We start from the raw sequence: 23,112 nt of genomic DNA, 5'->3' as shown, positions 1-23,112 counted from the left end.
GCCTTTGGATTTGGCCAAGATTTGTATTTTTCAAGAGGGCTAACAAACAGCCAGGCACAGCAGGGCAGAACTAAGCTTGTCTCAGCATGATCCGTGCCCCTCTTCTCCTCCATGTGGGGATTCTTCTGATTGCTCCTCACCCCACTCTGGGAAGATGCTGATTCAGGCATGACAGGAACTTGGCAGCGATGCAAAGGAGCAGTGAGGGGAGACTCACTTTTTGGCATAGGTACCAACAGGTCAAGCACTTTCTGTGACAGATGAGGCCAAATGGTCAGGATCTCCTTCTGAAGCTCTGAGTCCAGCTGCTGCCAGTCAGCACCACCTGGAATAGCAGGGGACAAAAACCCCATGTATATCAACATCCAGCACCAGGGCCCAGATAAACACATACCTTTTCAGGCCCGAAAGCAGGGCCGACTTGCATCACCAAGCAGCAACCAACTTTCCAGGCAGGGAGGGTCACCTTGCACGAGTGAGCCCAGCCTCCCGCACTTGCAGGCAAACTTTCCCATTATCGTTTCCATATGTGCCTCCATCTCCAGTCCCCTGCCCTCCCACTCAAAGCTGCCATCTTCAAGCTCTCCTTGGGTCCATCTCTGCAGCTCCAAACCCACTCCAGCCCACACACACCTGCTGCTGCCCCACTTTCTCTTTTCTGGTAAGTGGATCACATGCTGGTGAAAGAGCAGCTCAGCTCGGCTGAAATCCTTAAATTCTCTTTGATACTGTAAAGGAAGCAGAACATAGCTCTCTAGCCAGCAGTGAAGAGAGTCTCCAAGCTGCAAAAGACCCAAGCTCGAAGGCAGAGACCCAAGCCCAGAGCAAGAGAACTTGGCTAAGGCAGAAGAGAGCCAGGTTCAAACCCTGCTTTACCTAGCTAGGACTTGAAATTGTTGTTTTTCTAAGGTGCAGGGAGCTCTCTGAGCACTGGGATTTTGATGGTATTGCCCTAGATTGGATTTTCTTCCAACAGTTGAGGTTTTCCCTAGGGAGACTTTCTGAAAATTGGATGTTTCCACAGAAGGCTTTTGCTTTGATGAATCAGTTTTGCCAGCAACAACAAACCAAGTCTTCCTGCTCTGAACATTTTATCTTCCATGCAAGACGGATTTCTGTTCCTCAGCCAGCGAAGGCCAAACATACACGATCTTTCCCCACTTTGGTTTACTTATGTAGATCCGGAGGAAGGGAAATTCTTCATCTCCCCTCTTTCACATTTTGTGCAGCGGGTGTTAAGTTCTGTTTCAGCTCTCCTGGCAGAGTAGCTTCCAGTAGAAATCTAGCCAGCCCTTCCACAGAGAAATGGATTTGGACTTGCGACAGAAGGCAGAATAAATTCACCTTGCTGAGTCAATCACTTCCAACCATACTCCTGGTTCCGGGCAGCCAGACCCAATTTGACCGTGCATATCTTGATCAGCCTGACCGAAGCACCACAGAGTGAGCTGGCTCCATTAAGCCAGTGCTGGCAACCCTGAAATCCTCCTGCTCTGTCCCCTCTCTGTGCCACCAATGTTACCTTTGGCGATTTTGATGTCCAAGGCTGTGCGTATCAGCGCCATCAGGGTGGAGGTGAAGTGGACTGTCATGTCCTCAGCTACGGGCATGTTCATCAGCACCAGTCTCTGCGCAAGAGAGAGAAGAAAACAGCGGACGGAAAACAATATCGAAAAACACATCGACCAGGCTGGAGGAAAAGAAATTAAACATAAAAAAAAAAAAAAAAAAGGAAAAAAAATAAAGGAAAAAAAAAAAAGTGAAAAGCAACAAAGAGTGTCAAAACAGCACAGCCAAAAAAGAAGGGCAAGGATCACCCCCCCACGCACCCGGCTCCTTCCACCCCAGGACACCGGCTCACTGCCTTCCAGGGCTCCTCCTGCAGCCCCCCAGGAATGGCCCCTGAGCCCCTCTCCCCAAGAAGGCACCAGCGCAGGGCTCTCATGGCCCCTCACAGCACTTTTGGGAAGACACTCCTGAACCATCAGGGATAGGGGCATGAGATATGCTCATGATGGGGAGATGAGGCTCAGTTTACCGTTCCCAGGTGGTCTGGCTTTCCGGCTCTCAACCCTTCCCAGCTGGGGCAGGGGAGAGGAGGGTCCCTAACCTCCAGGGACTTCGGATCAGCTTGATTCCTCTAGCATGCTACATCCTGGCGCCCCCTTTTTGCGTCTTTCAGAGATGAAGTTTGCCAGCACATGCACAAGGTCCAAATTATCCGAGGGTGGGGAAGGGAAAGGGGGAAGGAGAAGTGCAGATGGAAAAAGAGAAGGGAAACCAAGGCAGGTTAGACACACCATGCTCCTTCCCCACCCTGAGCAGGTGGGGTGCAAACCAAAGTGACCAGATCCACTTTCCAGAGAGTATATTTTGCTTTGCGATTACCTTGGATTATCCCTTTCCCACCCATTCCTTCTCTCCTGGCTTCTCATGTCCTTTCCCTGCCTTCAACCCTCCCGGCTCCTCCTGAGCAAGCGCAGTGGCGGGTATGTGCACATATCACCAAACATGTGAGAGCAGCGAGGACGGCAGTGCACTTGCAAGTGTGCAGGTGTCACCCCCTCAGCTAGCACCTTCACCCACACTCCTAAAAAGACTGTCACCAGATGGACTTCCAGGAAAGGCCTATTTGCTCCAGACCTGGGCTGTGTCCACATTGCTCCATGTCTCTGGGTCTTCTCCTAGTTATCACTGCCCCTGTCAGAAGCTCGGTCCAGTGGCAAACCATTGACTGCCCCCAACCAGCATCCCTTAGGTCTTCCTGCTGCTCCTGATGGACAGCTGCACAGCCAGAAGCAAGCTGTGCAAGCACGTGCTCCACAAGCCAACTACGGGGCACCTCTCAAGGGCAAAACCCAGAGCCTCCTTTTGAAAGCTTCTGTTTTGTCTTGTGTGCACCTCGTACAAGCCCTCCCTGGGATGGCCTGCAGCACTGTGCCACTCCAAAACTGGCTCTTCCCATACTGCAGGGATGCTCCTACACAAAATACCCTCAGTGGCCCACCTCTTTCCAATCTCTTTGAGCTTGAGCCAAGTTCCTGCACTGGTGAGAACAAGTGTGGCTCCAGGATGAGCGACCCAAAAGCCAAGTGGGCCAGTGAGCTCATGCGAGTCATCACAGCCTCCTGAACATGCCACGGGGTAAAGTGGCACCTCATCTTCTCCAGCCCTTCAACTTCCCCGCTCTCTCTTTTTCTGATCCTGTCCTTCCTATTCCACTGTGGTCACCTGCCCCCGAGCTCCCAGGGACTGCAAGTGACAACGTGAGCGTCACGTGCACAGGCAGCAAGCGTGGCCGAAACTCTTCTGTGCACACCACGTCATTCCCAGGAGTGAGCTAAAAACTTGTTGAAAGCCCCACAACCTCCCCATCTGCCCCCAAAGTCCCACCTCCCACAACTCCCTTGAGCCCCAGCTCCTGCTCAGCTCTAGCCCGCATAGAAGGAAGGGTTGATCTACCTTATAGGCCACTTTGGAAGGACATCTCTTGCCGAGGCCTAGCGGTGGTGACATAAGAGTCAGCATTTCATACATCTCAGTGTAATGGATTCGGCCACTGCTCATGAAGGGGGAAGGGGAGGGAGGGAGATGCAGAGAGAGAGGAGGCATTCCCAGAGAGCAGAAAAACATACGAACAAAATAGTACAGGAAACAGGAGAGAAAAAAACAAACGGACAAACAGGAAAAGAACAGGAAACCCGTTAATCAAGGCAAATCATACATGAGAGACTGTCCTGATGTGGATTTATAGCACTACTCACACAGACCCAGGAATGCTGGCATAAAAGAACTCACTCTTTCCTCTCTGCTGCTGGCCTCAAGCACCTGTCTCGCTAGCCTGGGAGTTTTTCTGGCCTCAACTCTTTTCCTAAAGCCCTCCACAAGTCCCCAACTTGTCCCACAGGTTCCAGGGCTGTGTGCGAGTGGTATAAATCAGATACACGGCACTCAAGCCATGGGTTATTTGAGAGACGGTGGTTGGTACCACAGCGATTCAAAGTGATCTGTGGCCTCTGCAGCGTCTTCCCTCCCGGGGCCTGGGTATTGCTTTACGTTGCCACCTAACCCATAGCCGGAAGGCGGTGTATCCCCATCTCATAAGGTCTATGCAATTGGGAGGCAGCATCTTGCATAGAAGGCAGTGGGCCAGGGTCACTTGTCAAAGGAAGATGCCCAGTTGCTTCCGTCTGGCTCTGCGGATGGACCACTTTCCCACCATGCACCAGTGCAAAAGGCATGCTGAATCGGCTGAAAAAACAAAACCAGGAGTAAAAGTTGTACATGCCATGCTCCCGCCCTGGCTCTCTCCCACATGCGGCTGCAAGTTCCACCAGGATGGAGTTTAAAGAGTCTCAGCAGAGGCAGCTGTTCGGGCCTTCCAACATTGGGGTTCGTTTGGGTTTCCCAAGTGAGACAGCTAGGACGGCCCCCCACCTCGTGCTCCTCTGCTTTGTAAGAACCTGCCTAGGATTGCTGCAGTGAAGACCACTGCCAAAAAGGGGCCACCCGATGACGCCCTGAGCTCTCCACCGGGCTGAAATATATGGAGCGTGCCTTCCTCTCTCCACACGTCCTGGAGACCATGCAGATATCATCTCCCAGGGATCTTGGGCTTGGCCACCTCTTCTTCCCCTCTTACTAGGTTTCCAATCTGCACTGCAACATTCAGGATGGTTAATGGACAAGGACAATCTCACAACAGCAAAGGCTTCAACCGTTACAGGGGAAGTGGTTGCTGGAGAGAAACCTGTCCCAGCTGAATCTGCCTGGGAGAGAGGGAACTGAAGAAAAAGAAAGCTCTCCCTGCAGGATCCTCGCCTCTTCCCTAGCCATTTGCTGAGCATATCATGGAAAGGGAATATCTTTCCTCCTCTTCAGAGTACCAGCTAGGTAGAGTTTGAAGGAGCTCCCTGACCAAAGAGGCCCCCATAAGGATGAGTCCTGAAGTTTCTGACGTGAAATAGAGATGCTGATGAATGTGTCAGCAGTCGCTGTGCAACAGGAGCTGTTCAGCATGCAGGCACAGAACAAACTGGGCAAACTCCATTCCTTTTGCAAACCAACAAATCTACAAGAGTTGGATAGAAGATTGATTACAACACTGGTGACTATCAGGTGGGATGATGAGGAGAAAATAGATGAGGAGAAAATATCCACAGAGGCAGGTCCACCCTTCCACAAGCACATGTGTGCTCACTTTGATAAGTCATGACTGTTGCAGCGCCTGTCAGGAAGTGGCTGCAGGCTCATTCCTCACATCGTTTTGGAAATTACGACTCTTCCTACCACTACAAAGGTGAAGCTGTACACTAGAGAGCATGAGACAGGTTCACCAAGCTGCAAGCGTTTTGGGTTTGCATGCTGGTTTCTGGCCCATGGTGTCAAGATGTGACCATCATGCAGGTTTTCTTTCTTCTTTGCATGCTTTTCAAGAATGATTCCAGGTCGAGAGCAGGAATCTCTGAAAAATCTTTCAATGAAATGTGCCCTACTCAGGGAAGGAGAAGACCAAGGTACAGAAGGGAGAGAAGGCTGGAAGGGTATGGCCTACTCCACATGACAGTACAAGCTAGTCTTGCTCTGTCTGCCTCAGCTTCCCCCTTGATCTCATTCATCTTCACTGTTCTGTCCATCCCACAGAGACACAAGAGATCCTGCAGAGCTCTCTCTCATCAGGAAGCATTACAGGTACCTTCCGGAGCATGTCTCCTCACAATAGATATAAGCCATAATTTTGTTAGCACTACTGAGCACAAAAAAATCTCTTTCAGGATGTCCTGATGTTTGAAACTGGGGAAAATAAACCAGGAAAAAAAAAAAAAACAAAGCTCCAAAATATACATGGTGTGACTTTTTCCAAATCCTTATGCATGGGAAATACCGGACCCAAAGACAAATCTGTCCTGCTGCAGACTTGAATGCAGTCATAGTGAACAGCATTTGCCTTGAATCTCTCCTTTCAGATCCAGAGAAGTCGATGCCAAGTAGGTCACTGCACCAGATGATACGGTTTAGGAGAACAGCCTTTGCCAGTGAAGCCCTGATGGCAACTGAAAAAAAGACTAGAAATTCCTCCTGCAGGGATCTGAGCATGTGCCCTCAACAAATCTCCTTGTCCTTTATCAGAGATGCAACAGAGATGAGTGAAAAGAGTGCAAGGACCCCTTCCTTGAATGGGTGAAAGAACATGAAATTCTTGCAAGCACTTCCCACCTTTATGTAAAGGAGTCCTTATAAAAGAGATGATGCAGCATTCAGGCCTTGTCTCACTTCCTCTGCTTTACTTCTGGTGTTGGTCTGTCCTACAAGATTTCAGATATGCACAGGGTAAATTTTTAGTTCTCAGATGTGTTGGAAAGCATAAAGACTTCCCACGACGCGAGGGAGAGGAAGGTGCCTGGAACAGCCTCATGACTTCTTTTCTGTGTTTCTTGCAGTCACACATGGATACAACCAGAGGTGTTTAGGCACATCTTAGTTTTCTTGCTCACAGAAATGCATGGAGAGGATACTGGTACGAAGTGCTAGAAGATATATATCCAAAAGGAGTCAACTGCAAAGTAAGGCAGATTTTTGCCCTGAAAATTGGTGCACTCATACAAAGCCATGGAAGGCAGACTCTGGGATTTGCCCCAAGAACGGCTATGGAGGGCGACAGACCCACTTGAGTGATGCTGTCCTGAAGATGCATTTCTGATGCAGCAGGGAAGATCTGGAGGGTACATCACACCGTGAAGAGGAATCATCTTCCCTTCCAGAACAACAACCTGCAGATTGAAAACATCTGAGCTTCCCTCCTCTATCTTCTTAGACACTGGGAGAGAATGAGAGAGAAGAAAGAACCCAGAGGTCTTGGTGCCGCAGACAGGGCCCTGGTAACACTTCAAAGTGGTTGGTGCAGAATTTACACGGCTGTCACTCCAAAACAGAATGTAAAAGAATGTGTAAGCTAAAGATTCATAAGGAGGCCAAACTGCTGCTTCAGATTCATGTCTAGAAGCCAAAAAAAAATTGGCCCAAGCAGAGGAAGAGAAGCAGTCGAGCTCTGACGATCTGGGACAGGTTTGAGTGGCTGCTGGCACCCGTAGCAAGAGGCACAGCCCAGGCATTGCAGAAGAGCACGGCCAGCACAGAGCCAACAACTCTGCACCTTTCCCCAGCAGTTCCAGTAAACCAAGTGCAAGATTAGGAAGAGTCTTGTTCCCCAGAGAAACAACTGGGAGCATCCAACATCACACTCAGAGCGGGTGATGTCCCACTGACTGGCATGGCATAAAGCACCTTGGGTCTCTCCAGGGAAAGGGGTCAGCCTGGCCTCTTTTTCCTCCCCACCAGCTCACTCTCCGAATCAGTGACAAAGTGCCCAGCATCCTCCTACCTTCCACTTTTCCCTTCCTTTTCCAGGAGTAAGCCATATGTGAGCCCCATTCACCAGCAGAAGATAAAACCCGCTCCCACTGAGGCTACTTCTAGAAGCAAAAAGGGGCCAGGGCCACCTCGCCTGGCAGACCCACAGCTCCGTTGCAGGCAGCGCTCCCTCACTGCCAGGCACGGGGAGCTGGGCAGTACAGGGCGCCGACAGAGCCAGTCGGGCGCTGGCCAGTTCCGACCAGGGGGCCGGAATTTGTTGGAACCCACCCCAGGAGGCTCCGGGCCCCCCTGGACCCCTGTGGGGACAGCTGCTGGCTCTGGGAAGGCGCGGACCTCTTTAAACTCGAAGGAAAGCAACATAAGGGTTCCCTCGGGAGGCGCAGTGGTGGTGGAGCGAGGCGGGGGAAGGAGGGGGAGATGGTGCGTCCCGTGGCCAGGTTGTGGCGGAGGACTGGGAGGCAAACCTTGCACGCCACCCTGTAGGGGCAGTTCTCTCCTAGGCCCAGAGGAGGCGAGATCACCCGTACTAATTTGTACATATCCTTATACGAGATCCTGCCGCTGCAAAGGAAGCACAGGTGGGTTAATAGGACACTGAGTGGGTGGAGGAGAGGATGGAGAGCTTAACTGAGGGGCCAGCACCGTCTCGGGGCCAAGATCCCCAGGGTCCCGATCTCTTCTTCTGGCTCGGTCAGATGCAGCAAGCTGTGAATTTGCTTAAGCAACAGCTACTGCCTCTCCAATGCAAATCGTTCATATCTCCTTGTACGGATCCACACTGGAGGGGACAGTGCCCCTGGAGAAATATGGCTTCGGTGGTGACCACTATCCCCATCTCCCTTCCTCCTAGTATTCCTGGCCACCTGAACCTGTTGGGAGAGGGCTGGGATTTTAGGCAGGGTGAGGTTGCAACTTGCTTGGGTTCTATAAACAAGCCCTTTTGATGGAGTTGTGTCACATCACACCACGAGAGCACCCAGCCTTGTGTGGCCAGCTCTCTGGTCCTCAAAAGGTCTCAGCAAGGTTGGTAGCTGAGTCAATTGTATCTCCAAAATCTGGGGAACCTGAGACAGGGAGAGATAATGTGACCAGCTGGTGACTGGTGGGTCTGGCACTAGCACCTAGGTCTCTTGAGGTCCAGTTCTGTGCTCTGACCACCAGACCATGCTCTGCCAAGGGTACACATTATTAGAAGCAATCCCTCCCATATACACACCCCTTTCACACCCACAGAAGCACATATTCCCAGACCCGACTCCAGTAACCATGGAATACAGCCCACCACCCTCCTTTAGCAGCAGAAATAGTTAAACAGTCAACAGTCTCCGAGAGCAGATCTATGGTGCAGATGCTGATCTCCCGACACCAGGTCCACATCAGAGTCCTTCAGAAAGTGGGACCATACTGGGTGGAAGTACTGAGGTGCAGAGTACTGCAGGCCTCCTGGGCATCCTTCGACAAGTTTGGAGGGAAACCACGCGAGGAGGCAAAGCTTAACACGGCCATTCTGCCCAGCACCTTTGCCTCTCGTTTCTCCTCACCCTTCTCCCATCCCCACTCCATTGCTGGCCAGAGATAATTCAACCATCTGGTGAAACAATCCTTGAGCACTCCCGGCCTCAAACCTGACGCAGTCTCCTCGCAAAGCCTTTCAGGTGGCTTTCTTGGTTTTGGTTGTTGAGATGCGGAGCTGCTGCCCTGTCCAGGCAGCAGGACTCACTCAGATATACTCACCCATTCCCCCGTCAGTGGCAGGGGCTAGGGCTGCCACCACAGCCCCAGAGTCACTGGCTTCTGTGCGTCTTCCCTGACAACTGACTACACGTCATGAAACAAGTTCACTCTGACAAATTAGAGAAGGCCATGGCACTGAGTCGTGCTCTCGGTGACAGTCCTGGAGACCCAGGCACCAACGTTGAGGACAAAAGAATGAAACGCTTGGTGTGAAAAAAAGTCCTTCCCGAAAGTCACATGTGAGAAACTCCACATTCAGTTGGCACTAAGCTGGATTGGGCTGCACAGAAATGGCAAAATAAACTACACCAGGAATTGATGGTATTAAGCATAAAAAAAAAAAAAAAATCTTAAATTGGTCTCTCAATGTGCGGGAAATTAGCAGTGGAGGTGAAGAGTCTCCAAAAGGGCAGCAGGTGGCTGCCAAGGGCTCCAGAGCTAAGATCACCTGCACTTTCTGGCCTCGTGATAAGTCACGTTCACCCCTGCTCTGCAGGAGCTGTAAGGGCTCAGCGACCTCGTGTTGGGGAGCCACTATGCGCCTGCCTCAGGGCAGCAGCTGGCAGACGAAGACAGAGAAGGAAGTTGAGAGGCCTCCATCAGGCTCTATGGTAGGATAGCAGGGCAGTCCACATGGCCAGGGCAGAAAGGAACCTCCAGCTCTTGGAGTAAACACCATAACAAGCCATTAACATCTCTGGAGTCTCACCCACTGCTTAGTGCTCAAGGTGCTTCTGCCACCAGGCATTGTAGGAACCAGCTCTGAGCAAAAGCAACTCTGACCCTGACTGTCGCAGGTACCTCAGCCAAAGAGTTTCCAACAACAGAACATAGAAATGCATATTTTAAACCAGCTCTGAGAGGTTACTTGGGAGAGAAGGAGCTGACTACATACCACGCTGCTCTGTCATACTCTGCCCAGATCCGAACAAACTCATCTAGATGGTGAGGTCCCAGGATGGAAGAATCCCGAGTCAGGTATTCAAAATTGTCCATGATGACCGCCACAAACAGGTTGAGCATCTAAGTGAAAGGAGAAAAAAAGGCAGAGAGGAAGGTAGAGGGGAGAGGGAGTGGAGAATGAAAGAGAAAACCAGAGAAAGAAGGGTCATTGTGGGAAGCGCTCTCATGGGAGCATGGCTGTAGCAGGGCTGTAGAGCATTGCAGGTGCTGCAAGTTAACCCCAAAGTGACTTTCCGAGGCGCTGAGCATTTACTGAGACCTATCAAACCCACTCAAGGAGCTCCTGAGCGTCACACTGTCTCTCTTTGGGTCTCTGTGGGACAAGTCCCTGTCAGACTGGGTCACCACAGGGGCTATCCTGAACACCCCAGCCCAAGGGAAGATGCAGCCAGGGCGCTGATGACAACCCTAGGGCTGGGGCACAGTTTAGGAGATCCGACGGGAGCAGGTCCTGCAAACTGAAAGCTGAACACAAAAAGAGGGAACTCACCAGGAAAGAGCAAAAGAAGATGAAGGAGACGAAGTAAACGTAGGCGAGGTCAGTGCCGCAGCGCTCGTTCTCGTTCTGCCCCGACGTCGCCGTGGTGTCTGGCTCGCAGCCCTTGCCCTCCAGGCAGGACAGCATGATCTCCTGCCAGGCCTCCCCCGTGGCACTCCTGCACCAAGCACGGGCTCCCTCAGCAGCGTGGAGGCAAGCCAGGAGGAGGAGGTCCCCAGGAAAAGCCTGGCTAGGCAACCCCCTAGCTGGCTCAGGCACATCCCCGGCACCGCAGAGCACTGCACTGGCTCAGCAGAGACCCAACGGTTGCCACACGAGTACAACCCAGCCAGGTTTCAGATGGTTCCCTCAGCTCCTGCGGACATGTCTTGCTTAGGGACTTTTTAGCAATGCCAAAACGTGGTGGCACTGATCTCCACTAAACAGCCTGCAGGAGTTCGGGACTCAGAAGGAGGTGGGCAGCCAGCCTAGCTCTGGTCCTGGTCATCCCGGCCCCACAAACAGTGCCAAAAGACTCTTTTACGGCTCAAACACTGTTTGCTTACCTGAAGAGGAGCATCAGGGAGCCCAAAAAGCTGCGGAAGTTGTTGTGCCGGTTAATGTGACTTTCCTCATCGAGCTTGATATTCCCAAAGACCTATCAGGGGAAAGAAAAAGGGAAGAAAAACATAAATCTAGCACAAGAACTGCTGAGCCAGGACACACACTGGCCTCCTCTGCGAGAGCACCAGCAGGGATAGGAAAACTTAGAGCACCAGCGAGGGGAGCTGGCGACAAGCGGCAGTCAGGGAAGCGAGACCCTCATCCCCTCAACAGTTTTGTGGTACGTGGTAAAAACTGCAAGAGGCCAAGCTGCCACGGGAGCAGGAGCACCCAGCTCGCCCTGGGATCAGCAAGTCCCACCGCTGTGTGTTTCCCCACTTCCACACATGCGTTCGCCTCCTGTGTGAACAAGGAGCATCGCAGCATCGCACAGCAGCCAGGGGGTCCTCGGTTTCATGGGGTCACAGGGACAAGCGCTACCATCACTCGGTGCTGGGTTGCAGTCCTGGAACACCAGTAGGAGTGGACAGAAAGCCCCAGGCATGTGCCAGGGTGGCTGGGCACAGCAGCAGACACTGGTGACAGATCGAGTCTGGAGTTTGGGTGACTCTCGCTCATGTAAAGCTCACAAATGACTGAAAAACTTGGGTCAGATCACAGAATCATTACTGAAGGTTGGAAAAGACCTTGAAGATCAAGTCCAAGCATAAATCCATCACCACCAGGCCTGCTAACCCATGTCCCTAGGTGCCTCATCTATACATTTCTTGCACACTGCCAGGGATGGTGTCTCCACCACTTGCTTGGGATCCTCTGGGATCCTCTCCCATCTAGATACCCTGCAGCAGCACAGGATAGACGCACCAAATTCAACTGGCATAGCCTGTTTTCCACTTTAGGATGGAAAAGCCTCCAAGTTCTCCACTTTTTAACAGCCCTATGCTGCCTAACAGCCCTATGCAGACCCAGAGGGGTGTCCAGCAGAGACCATCGCAGTCAGTCATATGAGAGATTGACCACGAACGCACCAAAGACAGCCTGTGTGCCTGGACCCTGCCCAGGAGGTTCTTGGGGCCAAAAGAGGCTATGAAGGCCCAAAATTGGAGTATGTCATAATAATGACCCACAACCAAGGCCATGCAAGAACCTAACAAATGTTCATAAAGTGCCTTTAATAGGAAAAATGCGCGGTTATTACTGTTAAATATTTATTTTACTTTCAGTGAATCTAAAAATACACTAACTGCAGAGTATTTTTCCCCAGTACAGGTTTTGTGGAATGTGTAATTGTAGAATATTTTCTGCCTCCAGCTATTTTGTTCAAATAACGCCCACAGACTTTACTGCTTGGGGATTTGTTCACAATGGTGTTAAAAAAAAAATAAATCAAATACTATCACACCGCAGGGAGGGGAGCTGAGTCAGATGGCAGTTGTTCAGAGCAGAGAACACCTGGAGACGGTGCTGAGATTTGTAGGACCGAGCGGCCAAAAACAGCCACTCAATTTTCAGGGCAGGAGAGAGGAGGTGGAAGAGACTAAACACCAGCACTGCCAACCAAGAGGGATGCCAGATTCTCTCTCCGTCTCTCCGAGCAGGTGGCAACTATGGTATCTACTGCCTCCCCAAAATCTACTTCCCCCACCCAGCCCTTCCTATCTGTGAGCATCAGGCAATCACATTAGTTATTGCGATGGCTCACACATCAGGCTGCTCAAAAATCCTGAGTATTAATAGTCAAAGATGCCTTGTCAGATACTCAGCGTGGGTCTTAGTCATCACACTACAAAGCCAGCCCTGCGAGGCATTTCAGCACATGTTTAAGTGCTTTAACTCACATGCCTATTATTTTTTTTTTACTGGACTGGAGCCTAAAGCTCACGTTTTCCAGCGCTTTGAGGAACCCATCCCTGGTAAGTTCACAGCAGGTCCCCAAGTTCAAGATCCCAGGCAGATTGTCAGCAGCGTGGCTACCAAAGGAGCCCTTCTCAGCGGGACAGGCAGATACTGGGCTGTAGGGAACAGTACGATTTGCCATCCATTCAGATGGAGAACACAGAAGACTGCTCACCAGGTCTCTCAAACATGAAATCAATCTCTGGAGGCTGGTAGGGACAGGGAGTTGGAGATGACATAAGTTCTAAAACTGAAACGGGTTGTGATTTGAAAGCAGCTGCCCAGGCTGCCCAGTTGAAGTCCACAAGGACACATCTCTCAGGGTCCAAATCACCCTGGGAATTGTCTCTTTGCACCCCGGTCTTTTTGGTGATGTAAGGAAGGTCAGCAGGAGGACTCGACTGAACAAGCAGGCGGCCACCCCACAAGGGTATTCGCTTCTGCGGCTCGGAAACAAACTTTTCCCCCCTGGGACAGGGAGGGTGCTCTAACGTGTTCCACCTGGATACTGTGAACTAGTAAAGCTATGACAGGCAGGGACGGCGCTAACTCATGCTCGGTGTAACGCAGAGGACGAGTTCGTTCAGCCTGTCTGCTCCAGAGAGATGCAATCCTAGCTGTCTGTGCTCACCTGCATCCCAATGATCGCATAGATGAAAAAAAGCATCGCAATCAAGAGGCAGACATACGGGAGCGCCTGCAAGAGAAACATGTGAGTCATCTCATTTAGCACAGTCCAAATTCACGTCGGAAAGGCCTTGGGAACAACCTGTGTTTGAGAGCTTCACCCCAAGCCCCACCCAGGCACGTGGCATTTACCTTGAAGGACTGCACAAAAGTCCAGAGTAGGATGCGAATCGTGTAACCCTGGCGGAGCAGCTTGATGAGCCTAGCAGCCCGGAACAGCTTCAAAAAGCTCATATTGAAGCTGCTGGTGTTCACCAACTAGAAGGAGATCAGAGCATCAGAAGGTGGAAGAAACCCCCACCCCTCGTCACTCTCCCAGACCCGGTGCAGAGGAGGACAAGGCACGTGATCCCGCACACATTCACCTTGGTGTCTGTCAGGATGATCTCCGTAATGCTGCCGATGACAGTGATGAAGTCGAAGATGTTCCAGGTGTCCCGGAAATAATTCTGCAAAAGAGAGGAGAGAAGGAAGATGGATTAGAGTACGGCGACAGTAAGTCTGAACGGCGCTGGGACATGGGCCAAGTCTTCCTCATAGGCAACGATGACAGTGGCAGAGACCCGGCCATCCATTTGTATGCTGCCAGAGTCTGGAGCAGGGTCCTGTGTCTGCGACAGTGACAGCCCAGAACGTGTTTACAGTGAGCAGCTTTCCCTAGGAGATGACTCAGGCGTCACACGGGCCGCTCTGGTGAAAGGGAGGGCCCAAGCAGCGCAGCCGTCTCTGAGCTGCTCCGGAGGAGCGCGAGGGGCAGGATCTCCAGGCTCAGTGCTGCTTGTTAAAAAGCAAGAGGGGGACGAGGTTAAAAGCACTTAAAAATCAGCCCAGAGACATGGACAGCACAGGAGCCCTCAATCCCCGGCCCCCCGTTTCATCGTCAGGCTCCGCAGCCTCCCACACAGCCCCACGCTTCGCTGCAGCAGCAGCTCCCTGCTCCGCTCCGCCTCGCGAGCTGCTCCAACCCATCTGCTGGCACCGGCGCCCGGCCTCGCGCTCCCGGGGGGCACCTCCAGAGCGCTTCCCAAGCACCAGAGACAAGCAGGGCCCCACGCAGAAGTGGGAAACAGAGCCTTTCAGCAGTCACAACGTATCCTAGTCATGCTGCAAAGGTGCTGAGAATCTCAATTCATCACACTGTTACTGCCATACGGCTGCTCTGTCCTCTTCCTCCTGGGTATGGACTCATCTCAGCCCTTGCTGTGTGAAAGGGGCCCTTTGGACAGCCCCTGGTGGGTGCAACACAGCACTTGACCACAACAGGAGCTGTCGGGAGCAGGCAGAGGGGCTGGAAACTCTCCTGCTTTTGGATCTCATCTACAGGGCCACAAACAAGAAACTAAAAAGGAGCAAATCCACCAGCCGCTCATAAGCAACAAATGAGAAAAGGAAATCTGCGGCTGCGAATGTTAAAAAAGCAGCTGGGGGCTTGAGGACTGGGCACTAAACACGAAGGCCTCACCACTGGTTAAATCTGGTTCAGATATAGCCCCAGGACCACAACAAACTGGCATCTTGTGGCCTTAGCCCAGCTCCCGGAGACAGGCGGTCGCCCAGCCACCGCTGCCAACGCAGCAGGCAGCAGCAGTCACTTAGCACAACAACCGCACCCCGCACGATCCAAAGTGCTGCAAAAATGAGGCAAAAAGCAGTGCTGTGGTTTCCTCCAACACGCTCACGCGCTGTAATGGGAATGTGTTTACAGTCAGAGCAGCGCTGAGCTTTGAGTGTGGCAGGGACTCCTGATCCCACAGACCACTGATCCCTTTAGGACAGCGGCTCCACAGCTCTGTCCAGCAGTCTGGGGACCTAGAAAGGCTTGTACTGCCCATGAAATCCAGCAGTGGGAAGTTTAATGAGAAGTGAAGGAGCAATTCCAACACCCAGCCTCAAAGCAGCCCTCGGGCTGCCACCCAAAATAACCAGCAGCTACCTTGCCTTACTAACACTTCCTTCCACGACCCAAGGAGCTGAACTGTGCTGCCAAGGCCCTAATTAACTGCAAACTTGCCGAAAACTGAGGCCACTTACCAGGAAGCCAAAAGCAATGATCTTGAGGACACACTCCAAGGAGAACACCATGGTGAACGCAATGTTCAGGTACTTCAGGGCCAGCTCATAGGTGTATGGAGCAGAATAGTACTGTCAGGGAGAGAGACATCACTAGCTGGTGTGGAGCCTGCCATCATCCTGGCTGCTGATTTTCCTGCAGAAAGCCCTGCAGTGGCCTGTGCTTCTTGCCCTCAGTGCCTTGACACCGTCTCCTCCTTCCCCTCTCCACCCCTCTCATGGGACTATTGGCCATTGCTTCTAAGGAGGAATCACAGAATGAGTCCTGATCCTTCTGTAGTAATTAAGAGGACTGAAGTATCCTCCTGTTAGAGGAGGGTGTTATCTCCATGTTTGAGGTATGTGGTGTTTTGACTGACTATACTAAGGGAATACATGCTGGGACAAGTGATATCAGGCAGTAAGCACTCTTGAGTGAGCTTGTCACTACTCCCCACAGGCAGCAGAGATAACCCTTTATAGGAAATAGGAGGGTTTTTTACATCCTCTCAGTGCAAGTTTTGAGGAGAGATGCAGTTGGAGGGTGGAATACTGCAAGTTTCCTTGTGGGGGAGGTAGAAAAACCCCATAGCCAGACTTGGGAGAGAAGAATTGTGTTTGAAAAAGCAAATTACTTTAACAAATGCTTCATCTGGATGTGAAAACTTGCAAGAACCTTCTCAGACACCATGAAAAGCTGCCCTGGTGCAATGTTGGACTGACTACCATTCACAACCGCTGAGCACTGTATGCTAAAGACACCACGGCAAGAACTCAGCTTGTGAACCCCACTGAGTGATGGCAAGATCATGCTCAAACTCTCTCTCAAAGCATCTCCTGGAAACAAGGAAAACACCCTCTGATTTGCCCCTCCTGATCCTCCTTCCCTTCCCCATCCTAACCAAGGCAGGCTCACCCTGCTCAGCTCACCTTCATCATCAGCACCACGGTGTTCAGTGCTATCATGGCCATGATGGTGTACTCAAAGGACGGGGAGACCACGAAGTGCCAGACCCGATACTGGAAGGTGTGCCGGTTCTGCGGCATGTAGCGCGTGAGGGGCTTGGCACTGATGGCAAAGTCTATGCAGGCTCTCTGGAATAAAACAATGTGCATCAGATCCCAAAGAGTGGCTGCTACACCCCACCACAGCCTAGACAGGCAGGTGGCCCGTGGCTTTCTTCTAACTGTCCAGCTCTAGGCCCTCGACCTGCCTGCTACAGCAGCAACCGCAAAAACATCCTCCTTCCCCCTCCCCAGGCTGTACCTCGTTCTTCTCCAGGCTGCACTCCTCCATCATTTTGTCTCCTTGCTCTTGGAATGTGATGATGATGAGAGCCACAAAAATGTTGACGAAGAAGAAAGGGAAGACCACAAAATAGACGACATAAAAAATGGACATTTCCATGCGGTTACTGCGGCTGGGCCCGCGGTCCTCCTCCGTCACATCCACCGAATGCTGCAGCACCCTGTGGGCAGACAGGTGAAGAGAGACAACCAGAGATATGTCCACCATGGCTGCCACCACGTGGCACTTGTTGCAGGAAAGGCACCACCCACGCTGTACAGCCACCTCAATCTGCCCACGCGTGGAAGGGTAAGACAAACCTCGGTCTCAATCCACTTCCCAAGCTGGGCCCTTCGGAGGGGCTATAGCTCATTTTATGGTGCTCTGCCTACATCCCTGGTGGGAAATGGATTTTCCAGTGCTTTGCACACAGAAACAAGAATCGCTCAAGTCCTCTTTAGAATGGAGAGAGCTAGTGCTACAGTTATTTCTAAAGCAGACCTAAAATATATTTGTGAGCTACACAGCAGAAAGTCCATCATTCACTTTTAAGGAAGGAGCTAACTGCAGCTGTGATCCCTGACTTGTAAGAGCTCTAAATTCACTTTTGTCCTGATTTTTTTTCTCATCCTTCCTCTCCTTCTCTGCTCAGTAGTTTCTCTCTCAGCTCTGCAGGAATACAGCCAGTTATTAACCCTGCCACACTAATTGGGCTCTGCCCGGCTCTGTTCAAGGAAAGAAGAGAGAGCAGGATACTCACTGGGGCCAACCTTCACCAGTGGAGACTGTAAACAGGGTAAGCAAAGCCCAGATTATATTGTCATAGTGAAATTCATGGCGTTTCCATTCCCGACACTTCACTTCCATCTTGTTCTTCTCATGGTCCACATAGTTCCCTCTGTAAGGTTGGGAGAGAGTAAAGATCTGGCTTTACATTGTCAGTCTATGGGCTGGTGGTGTTAAACCGTGGGTCAGTGTGTGCAGTGGGGTGGGATGTCTCTCCTCCTGCAGGGCTGCAGAGAGAAACGTGGGGAGGCTGGATAACAAAACTGAGGGAAACTGGGGAGACCAAAGGCAGCAAAGAGACCAGGAACAGAATACAAGGCACATAACACATGCCTTACATTCTATAAAGAATACAATATATCCCTATCGTGCACCCACTGCAAACGCACAGCCACTGACGTGGACAGCAGCAGGGACAGAGCTCAGCCCTTGTTTCTGCCCCAAGAAACTACAGTGAGGAGCGAGTCACAACTGAGGACTTAACCGGGAACCCCGACACGACACTAGCCAGCATCCTGCCTTTGCCAGAGGTATCAGCAGCATCAGACCTACTGAACAGGGCACCTACATGCAGTCTTTCTCTGTGTCCTTAGAGCTGTCAGTACAGTAGAAAAACTTCCCCTTGAAGAGCTGGACAGCAATGACAGCGAAGATGAACATGAAGAGCTTGTAGACAATGAGGATATTGAAGACGTTCTTCAGCGAGGTCACAACGCAGTCGAAGACAGCCTGCAGGAGAGGGCACAGGAACCAACAGACTCAAAGAGCAGGATCAAAACCTTCCTCAAAACTGCCATGTGAAGAGACATTTCCCACTCCTGATGGAAAAAGGAGGCAAGAGCCAGGCCTTTTGCAGATGAGTAATGTTCAGAGCACTCCCCCCCCACACACACTTACTTAGTAGCCCCTTAAGGAAGCAGCAATAATGCATATTTATATCTTATATTTATATCCTCCAATGGTCCCTGTAAACAGGGCAACAGACAGGATACCGTGATGCAATTAGCAGCACTCAAGACCAATTAGTAAATATTTCTTTGTTTAGCGTCACCTCAAACAACAAGGCAGCCTGAATACCTCTGCTTGCAACAGTCACTACTCCCCAGGCTTCAGAGACTTGTTATTCAGCCCTAGTTCTCAAAGTGTTTTATGAAAGCGGAATATCGTTACCCCTGCTTTATGGCAAAGGTGCCCAGAAATGAACAGACCTGGGCTGAAGCACATCCACTGTTTGGGAGGAAAAGCTAGCGTGAAAAGCCACTTTTCCAAGGTGCCACCCTGGGCCTCATTCACCAGCCCACACATCCTCATGAGGAAAATTCAGGGCTTCCTGGGTCTCTTACGCCCTGCTGACTCTACATTCTTGATGGCTACAGTAGGACAACCCATAATCCTGCTCACAGTGCACGCACAATTCCACTGCTTAGCTAGGAGATTCCTCTCTGGTGTAACATGATGACAGCACGGCACCAAAAAAAAGAATTTTGGCTCTGGTAGGAAAGATAATGATCTTCAGAAAGAGGCCCGAGCTCTCCCAAAGCTGTGACAGCCGATCATCAGGAGAGCATCTGGGCTTTGCTGCCTTGTTTTCACTCCATCTCCAATTTCCCTGACAGAGGAACTAATTCTGATATGCTGCAGATATCCAATTTGAGGGCAAGCTTGCTTTAAATGGCTCATTGGATAGCCAGATGTGAGACGGTTTGAAAGGCGTTGTGTTTGAAAACAGGGCTCATAAACACTTGGAGCACTTTGAGAATTGGCTGGCTGTCGCTCACGAGTACATCACCCTGCACGGTGCATGCAGGGGGCCTGGGGGCATCTTTCTGCTACCAATTAACTAATGCCAGAGGGGACAGAAAGAAGCACAAAATGCAAGCGTTACCTTGAGCTTGGGTAGTCGCTTGATGGTCTTCAGAGGCCGCAAAACTCGCAGCACACGGAGAGACTTGATGGTCTTGATATCCCGGCCTTTGTTGGTCCTACCATGTCAGAGAGAGGAGCATGCACCCAAAATGAGAGACAACAGCCTCCCAGACAGCAGGGTTTTGCAACAGCACACAGCTCCTTCCCAGTGCACACGCACAGACAGACATGGCAGGGCCACATTCAGGAGGCAGAAACCACAAACACATTACTAGTAGAGCGCCCAGCCCACCTAAATGACTCTTCAGTGTGGTCCATCACCTGAGGCAGGGCAATGGCTCAGTCCTCTCTTGCTGACTGGGATAGGGACAGCTCTTGCCTAGACCTCAGCCAGCTGTGGGAAGCAGGGTCTAGTAGATGGGCTCTTTAGAAAAGAAGCATAAAACCTCTCCTGAACCTGACTTCTTGAATGTGATCCTTCATCACAACCATAACATCAGTCGTTATCTTGTCCTTCAGCTAAAGCCCAGGGGCTGCCTGTGGAAACATCATCTCAGGACAGCCAAAAATGACCATTTGCACTGGTGGAGCAGAGAGGTCCTGGCAAGTGTGGCCTGGCTTGTATGTGCTCGGCATCTTCAATGTCAAGGAAATGATTTACAGCAAGGGACTCTCTAGATAGCACAGATCTTTTGCAAGGGTTAATGCAGCAGGGAACACAATAACAGGCTTTTCCATTAAGAGCTGTGAAGCAAACCACTAATCCTGACGCCTCCACAGGAGCCCAGCTCCACAAATGCATGGGAAGCAGCTCTACAGACAGCCCCGTGTCCTCCGTTCTCACCTCCCTTGCCTCCTGCTTCTGCTCACTACCAGCCCGAGTAACTCCCTGACCTGGCTCCCTGGGTGAGGATTTCAGGCCAACACTCATCTTGCACAAACTGCCACCAAGGGCAACTGAACTGCCAGGATTTACCTCTGCTGTGGATAAAGCCTCTTCAGACCTAGCAGCAGACCTGCCAGAAACCCTGCTCGTGTGGATGTGCTTGAAATTCAACCAGGATGTGGATAAAGGACTGTCTTAGACACTGAGAGGAAAGCGCAGCCTAGGGGAAAGGATCAGTTCTTCCTCGAGTCCCGAGCTTGGTACAAAACACTTCTGTCGCCCTTGGGAGGATGTCAGGGCCAAGGTTTCCGCACCAGCAAGCCCTGACATGGCCAGGATCTCATCGGGCAGAGCTGAGGAGGCCCATCCTGCCGTCAGCTCCCTGGAGGTACAGCTTTCCCCATCACTGCTCCCCTGGATGCGCTCCACACCCGCAGTATTCACGGACACTGGGATCCACAGTTAAAGCACTGTGGGGGAACAGCAGGGCAGTGCTCTCCTCTGAAGGAAAGGAGCTGCACGGCTTTCAAAGGAGATCTTGTCCATCTCATTTCCCGTTTGCAGACTAGAAATTAAATGTGTTGATTCACCCAAGCTCTGCCATTCACAATCTTCCTCCTGTCCACAGCGTAGCCTCCCTGAGCAGTGGGGCGAGTCCCACGATGCTTGTTTGGTCAGCTCAGCTAAGTACACATACTCCTATTAGTGCCTTCTGAGCAGAACAACAAAAATAAGCAGGACTTTTTCCTGCATTGGGGCATTGCCCGATCCCCAGGGACTCTCAAATGCTCCACGCCTGGCTCTCCAGTTCCGAATAAAGTTCTCTTAATAAAGTAGCTGCCCTCAGGGGACCATCAGCCAGGGCCTGGCGTCGAGCTGAGCACCGTGAGGACACCGCGAGCACGAGGCAAGCTCCGCTAGAAGACAGCAGAGGCACCAGGCCGACGGCCGGCCGCGCACCCCAACCGCCCCGCAGCCCACGGCCTCCCGGAGGCAGCGCCCCGCGAGAAGCAAGCGGCATAGTTACCCTAAAGCATTCCTGTCAGCGACGCGGTCAGGCGGCCACCAACCAGCAAAAGCACAGAGAGGAAAGAGAAGAGAGAAAGCACGTGAGATAGCTACCGGGAGAGAGGAGTCACCAGCACAGGGTTTATCTCCAGGGGCATCTCCTCATTTCTGGCATAGGTCAGGAGCCCCTGGCCCTCCTTCCTGGAGAGCTTGGGAGGGGGAGCGTAGAGAAGCCTCCATTTCAAGAGGAAGATATGGAAGAGAGGGACAGTGAGTGACACCATGGGAGTGATCTCAGCCCTCCGCTGCCCGGAGCTCCGGGGGAGACCCCTGTGCAGCCACTCAGAGGAAGGGCCCGGGAGGGAACCGCCTGCAAGGCCACAACCCCCATCCAAACGTCCCCTGAAAAATCCACTCCGTGGGCAAGAGACCAAGTCCTACAAAGCAACATGCTCCTTAATCAAAATAACCCCGGGCTCTACTTGTAGATGAAACAGGTAAATATCTTTATTTTATGGCATCCACCATGCCAGGGAATTACTACACCAGTAAGTTGGAATTCCCTAACGGAATAAAAGGCCTTTATCCCGCTCAGCTCAGACCAGATTTATTGTCTCTTTTTTTTTCTTTCTTGTGCCTGCCCTTGCTGATCAGTCCACATTAAGGAGGGATACGCACTGGCCACCCCACTTTGCAGAAACAGAACATCTCAACCCTTCCTGCTACTGCAAATCCCCAGAAACAGGTATTACCAGAGCTCTGGGCAGCTCTGCAAAGCTGCAAGTGGGAGCTTCTGCCTTGTGCGATGCCTCCTTGGTGGATGCCACGGGAAGCAAAAGCTAGCAGGGTTTTAGTTATGGTTCTGGATATTTCAGCTAATTTAATTTGAACTCTCTGGAGATTTACAGCTTTATATTGGGCTTTTTATTTAGGCTGCGTTTGGTCTGACGTATGAGCTTTCCACCCTGAGCTACGGACGATTGCAGAGAAGAGATGGCCTCTCAATCACGACGTGCACACTCCAACAGGACAGCGGGCAAGTCACAAGGTCACTGGGAGACAGCGCTTTATGGATGGAAACTTTCCCATTCTTCATTTTCTCCACAAGCTGATGGAGTCTATTTCTGCACCAGCCCTGGGGCTCCCGAGGGCTGCTGCCCTGCTTAGTAATGGGCCAGCAGACAGCAGGGCAACTCATGGGGGCTGACAACCTGTAAATGCAACATGTGGCCTAGTATTCCCTATCAGGGGATGTCACCAGACGTTCTGATGACCAGGGCTTTAGAAGAGCACCAGGCTAAAAATCAAAATGCAGAGGGGAGCAAACCCAGCTGAAAACTCAAAGCACCGCAGCACATCCCGGTCTCCTGGAGCCCAGAGGAGGGAGGGCGTCAGGCTGACCATTGAGGCACCGACCTGTGCTTCTGCAGCCACCAAGAGCTCCCCACACCCAACAGTGCTGGCGAGAGATGGGTTGGAAGGCACAGCCTGCCCTGCTCCCCTGCCAGCCCCGGAGCTCCCAGCGGGTCTCCC

The 23,112-nt window shown here is 51.7% G+C and overlaps 1 protein-coding gene across 1 annotated transcript in view; it reads right to left on the bottom strand.

The window, feature by feature from the left end:
• CACNA1E (calcium voltage-gated channel subunit alpha1 E) overlaps positions 1-23,112 on the bottom strand; it is an 85,749-nt gene that overhangs the window by 6,029 nt on the left and 56,608 nt on the right. Inside the window, 16 exon segments of the mRNA XM_026042910.1 lie at positions 218-325; positions 1,523-1,628; positions 3,463-3,559; positions 10,004-10,131; positions 10,562-10,727; positions 11,116-11,207; positions 13,641-13,706; positions 13,829-13,954; positions 14,062-14,145; positions 15,728-15,838; positions 16,676-16,840; positions 17,013-17,214; positions 17,794-17,931; positions 18,388-18,548; positions 19,705-19,801; positions 21,599-21,610. Of these exon segments, the coding sequence (XP_025898695.1) occupies positions 218-325; positions 1,523-1,628; positions 3,463-3,559; positions 10,004-10,131; positions 10,562-10,727; positions 11,116-11,207; positions 13,641-13,706; positions 13,829-13,954; positions 14,062-14,145; positions 15,728-15,838; positions 16,676-16,840; positions 17,013-17,214; positions 17,794-17,931; positions 18,388-18,548; positions 19,705-19,801; positions 21,599-21,610 (1,859 nt within the window).

The sequence above is a fragment of the Nothoprocta perdicaria genome, unplaced genomic scaffold (assembly GCF_003342845.1).
Source record: "Nothoprocta perdicaria isolate Ctin4 unplaced genomic scaffold, notPer1 scaffold_318, whole genome shotgun sequence".
Taxonomy (NCBI): Eukaryota; Metazoa; Chordata; class Aves; order Tinamiformes; family Tinamidae; genus Nothoprocta; species Nothoprocta perdicaria.
Note: the sequence above shows the minus strand (reverse complement) of the source record. Positions and strands in the feature narration are given on the sequence as shown.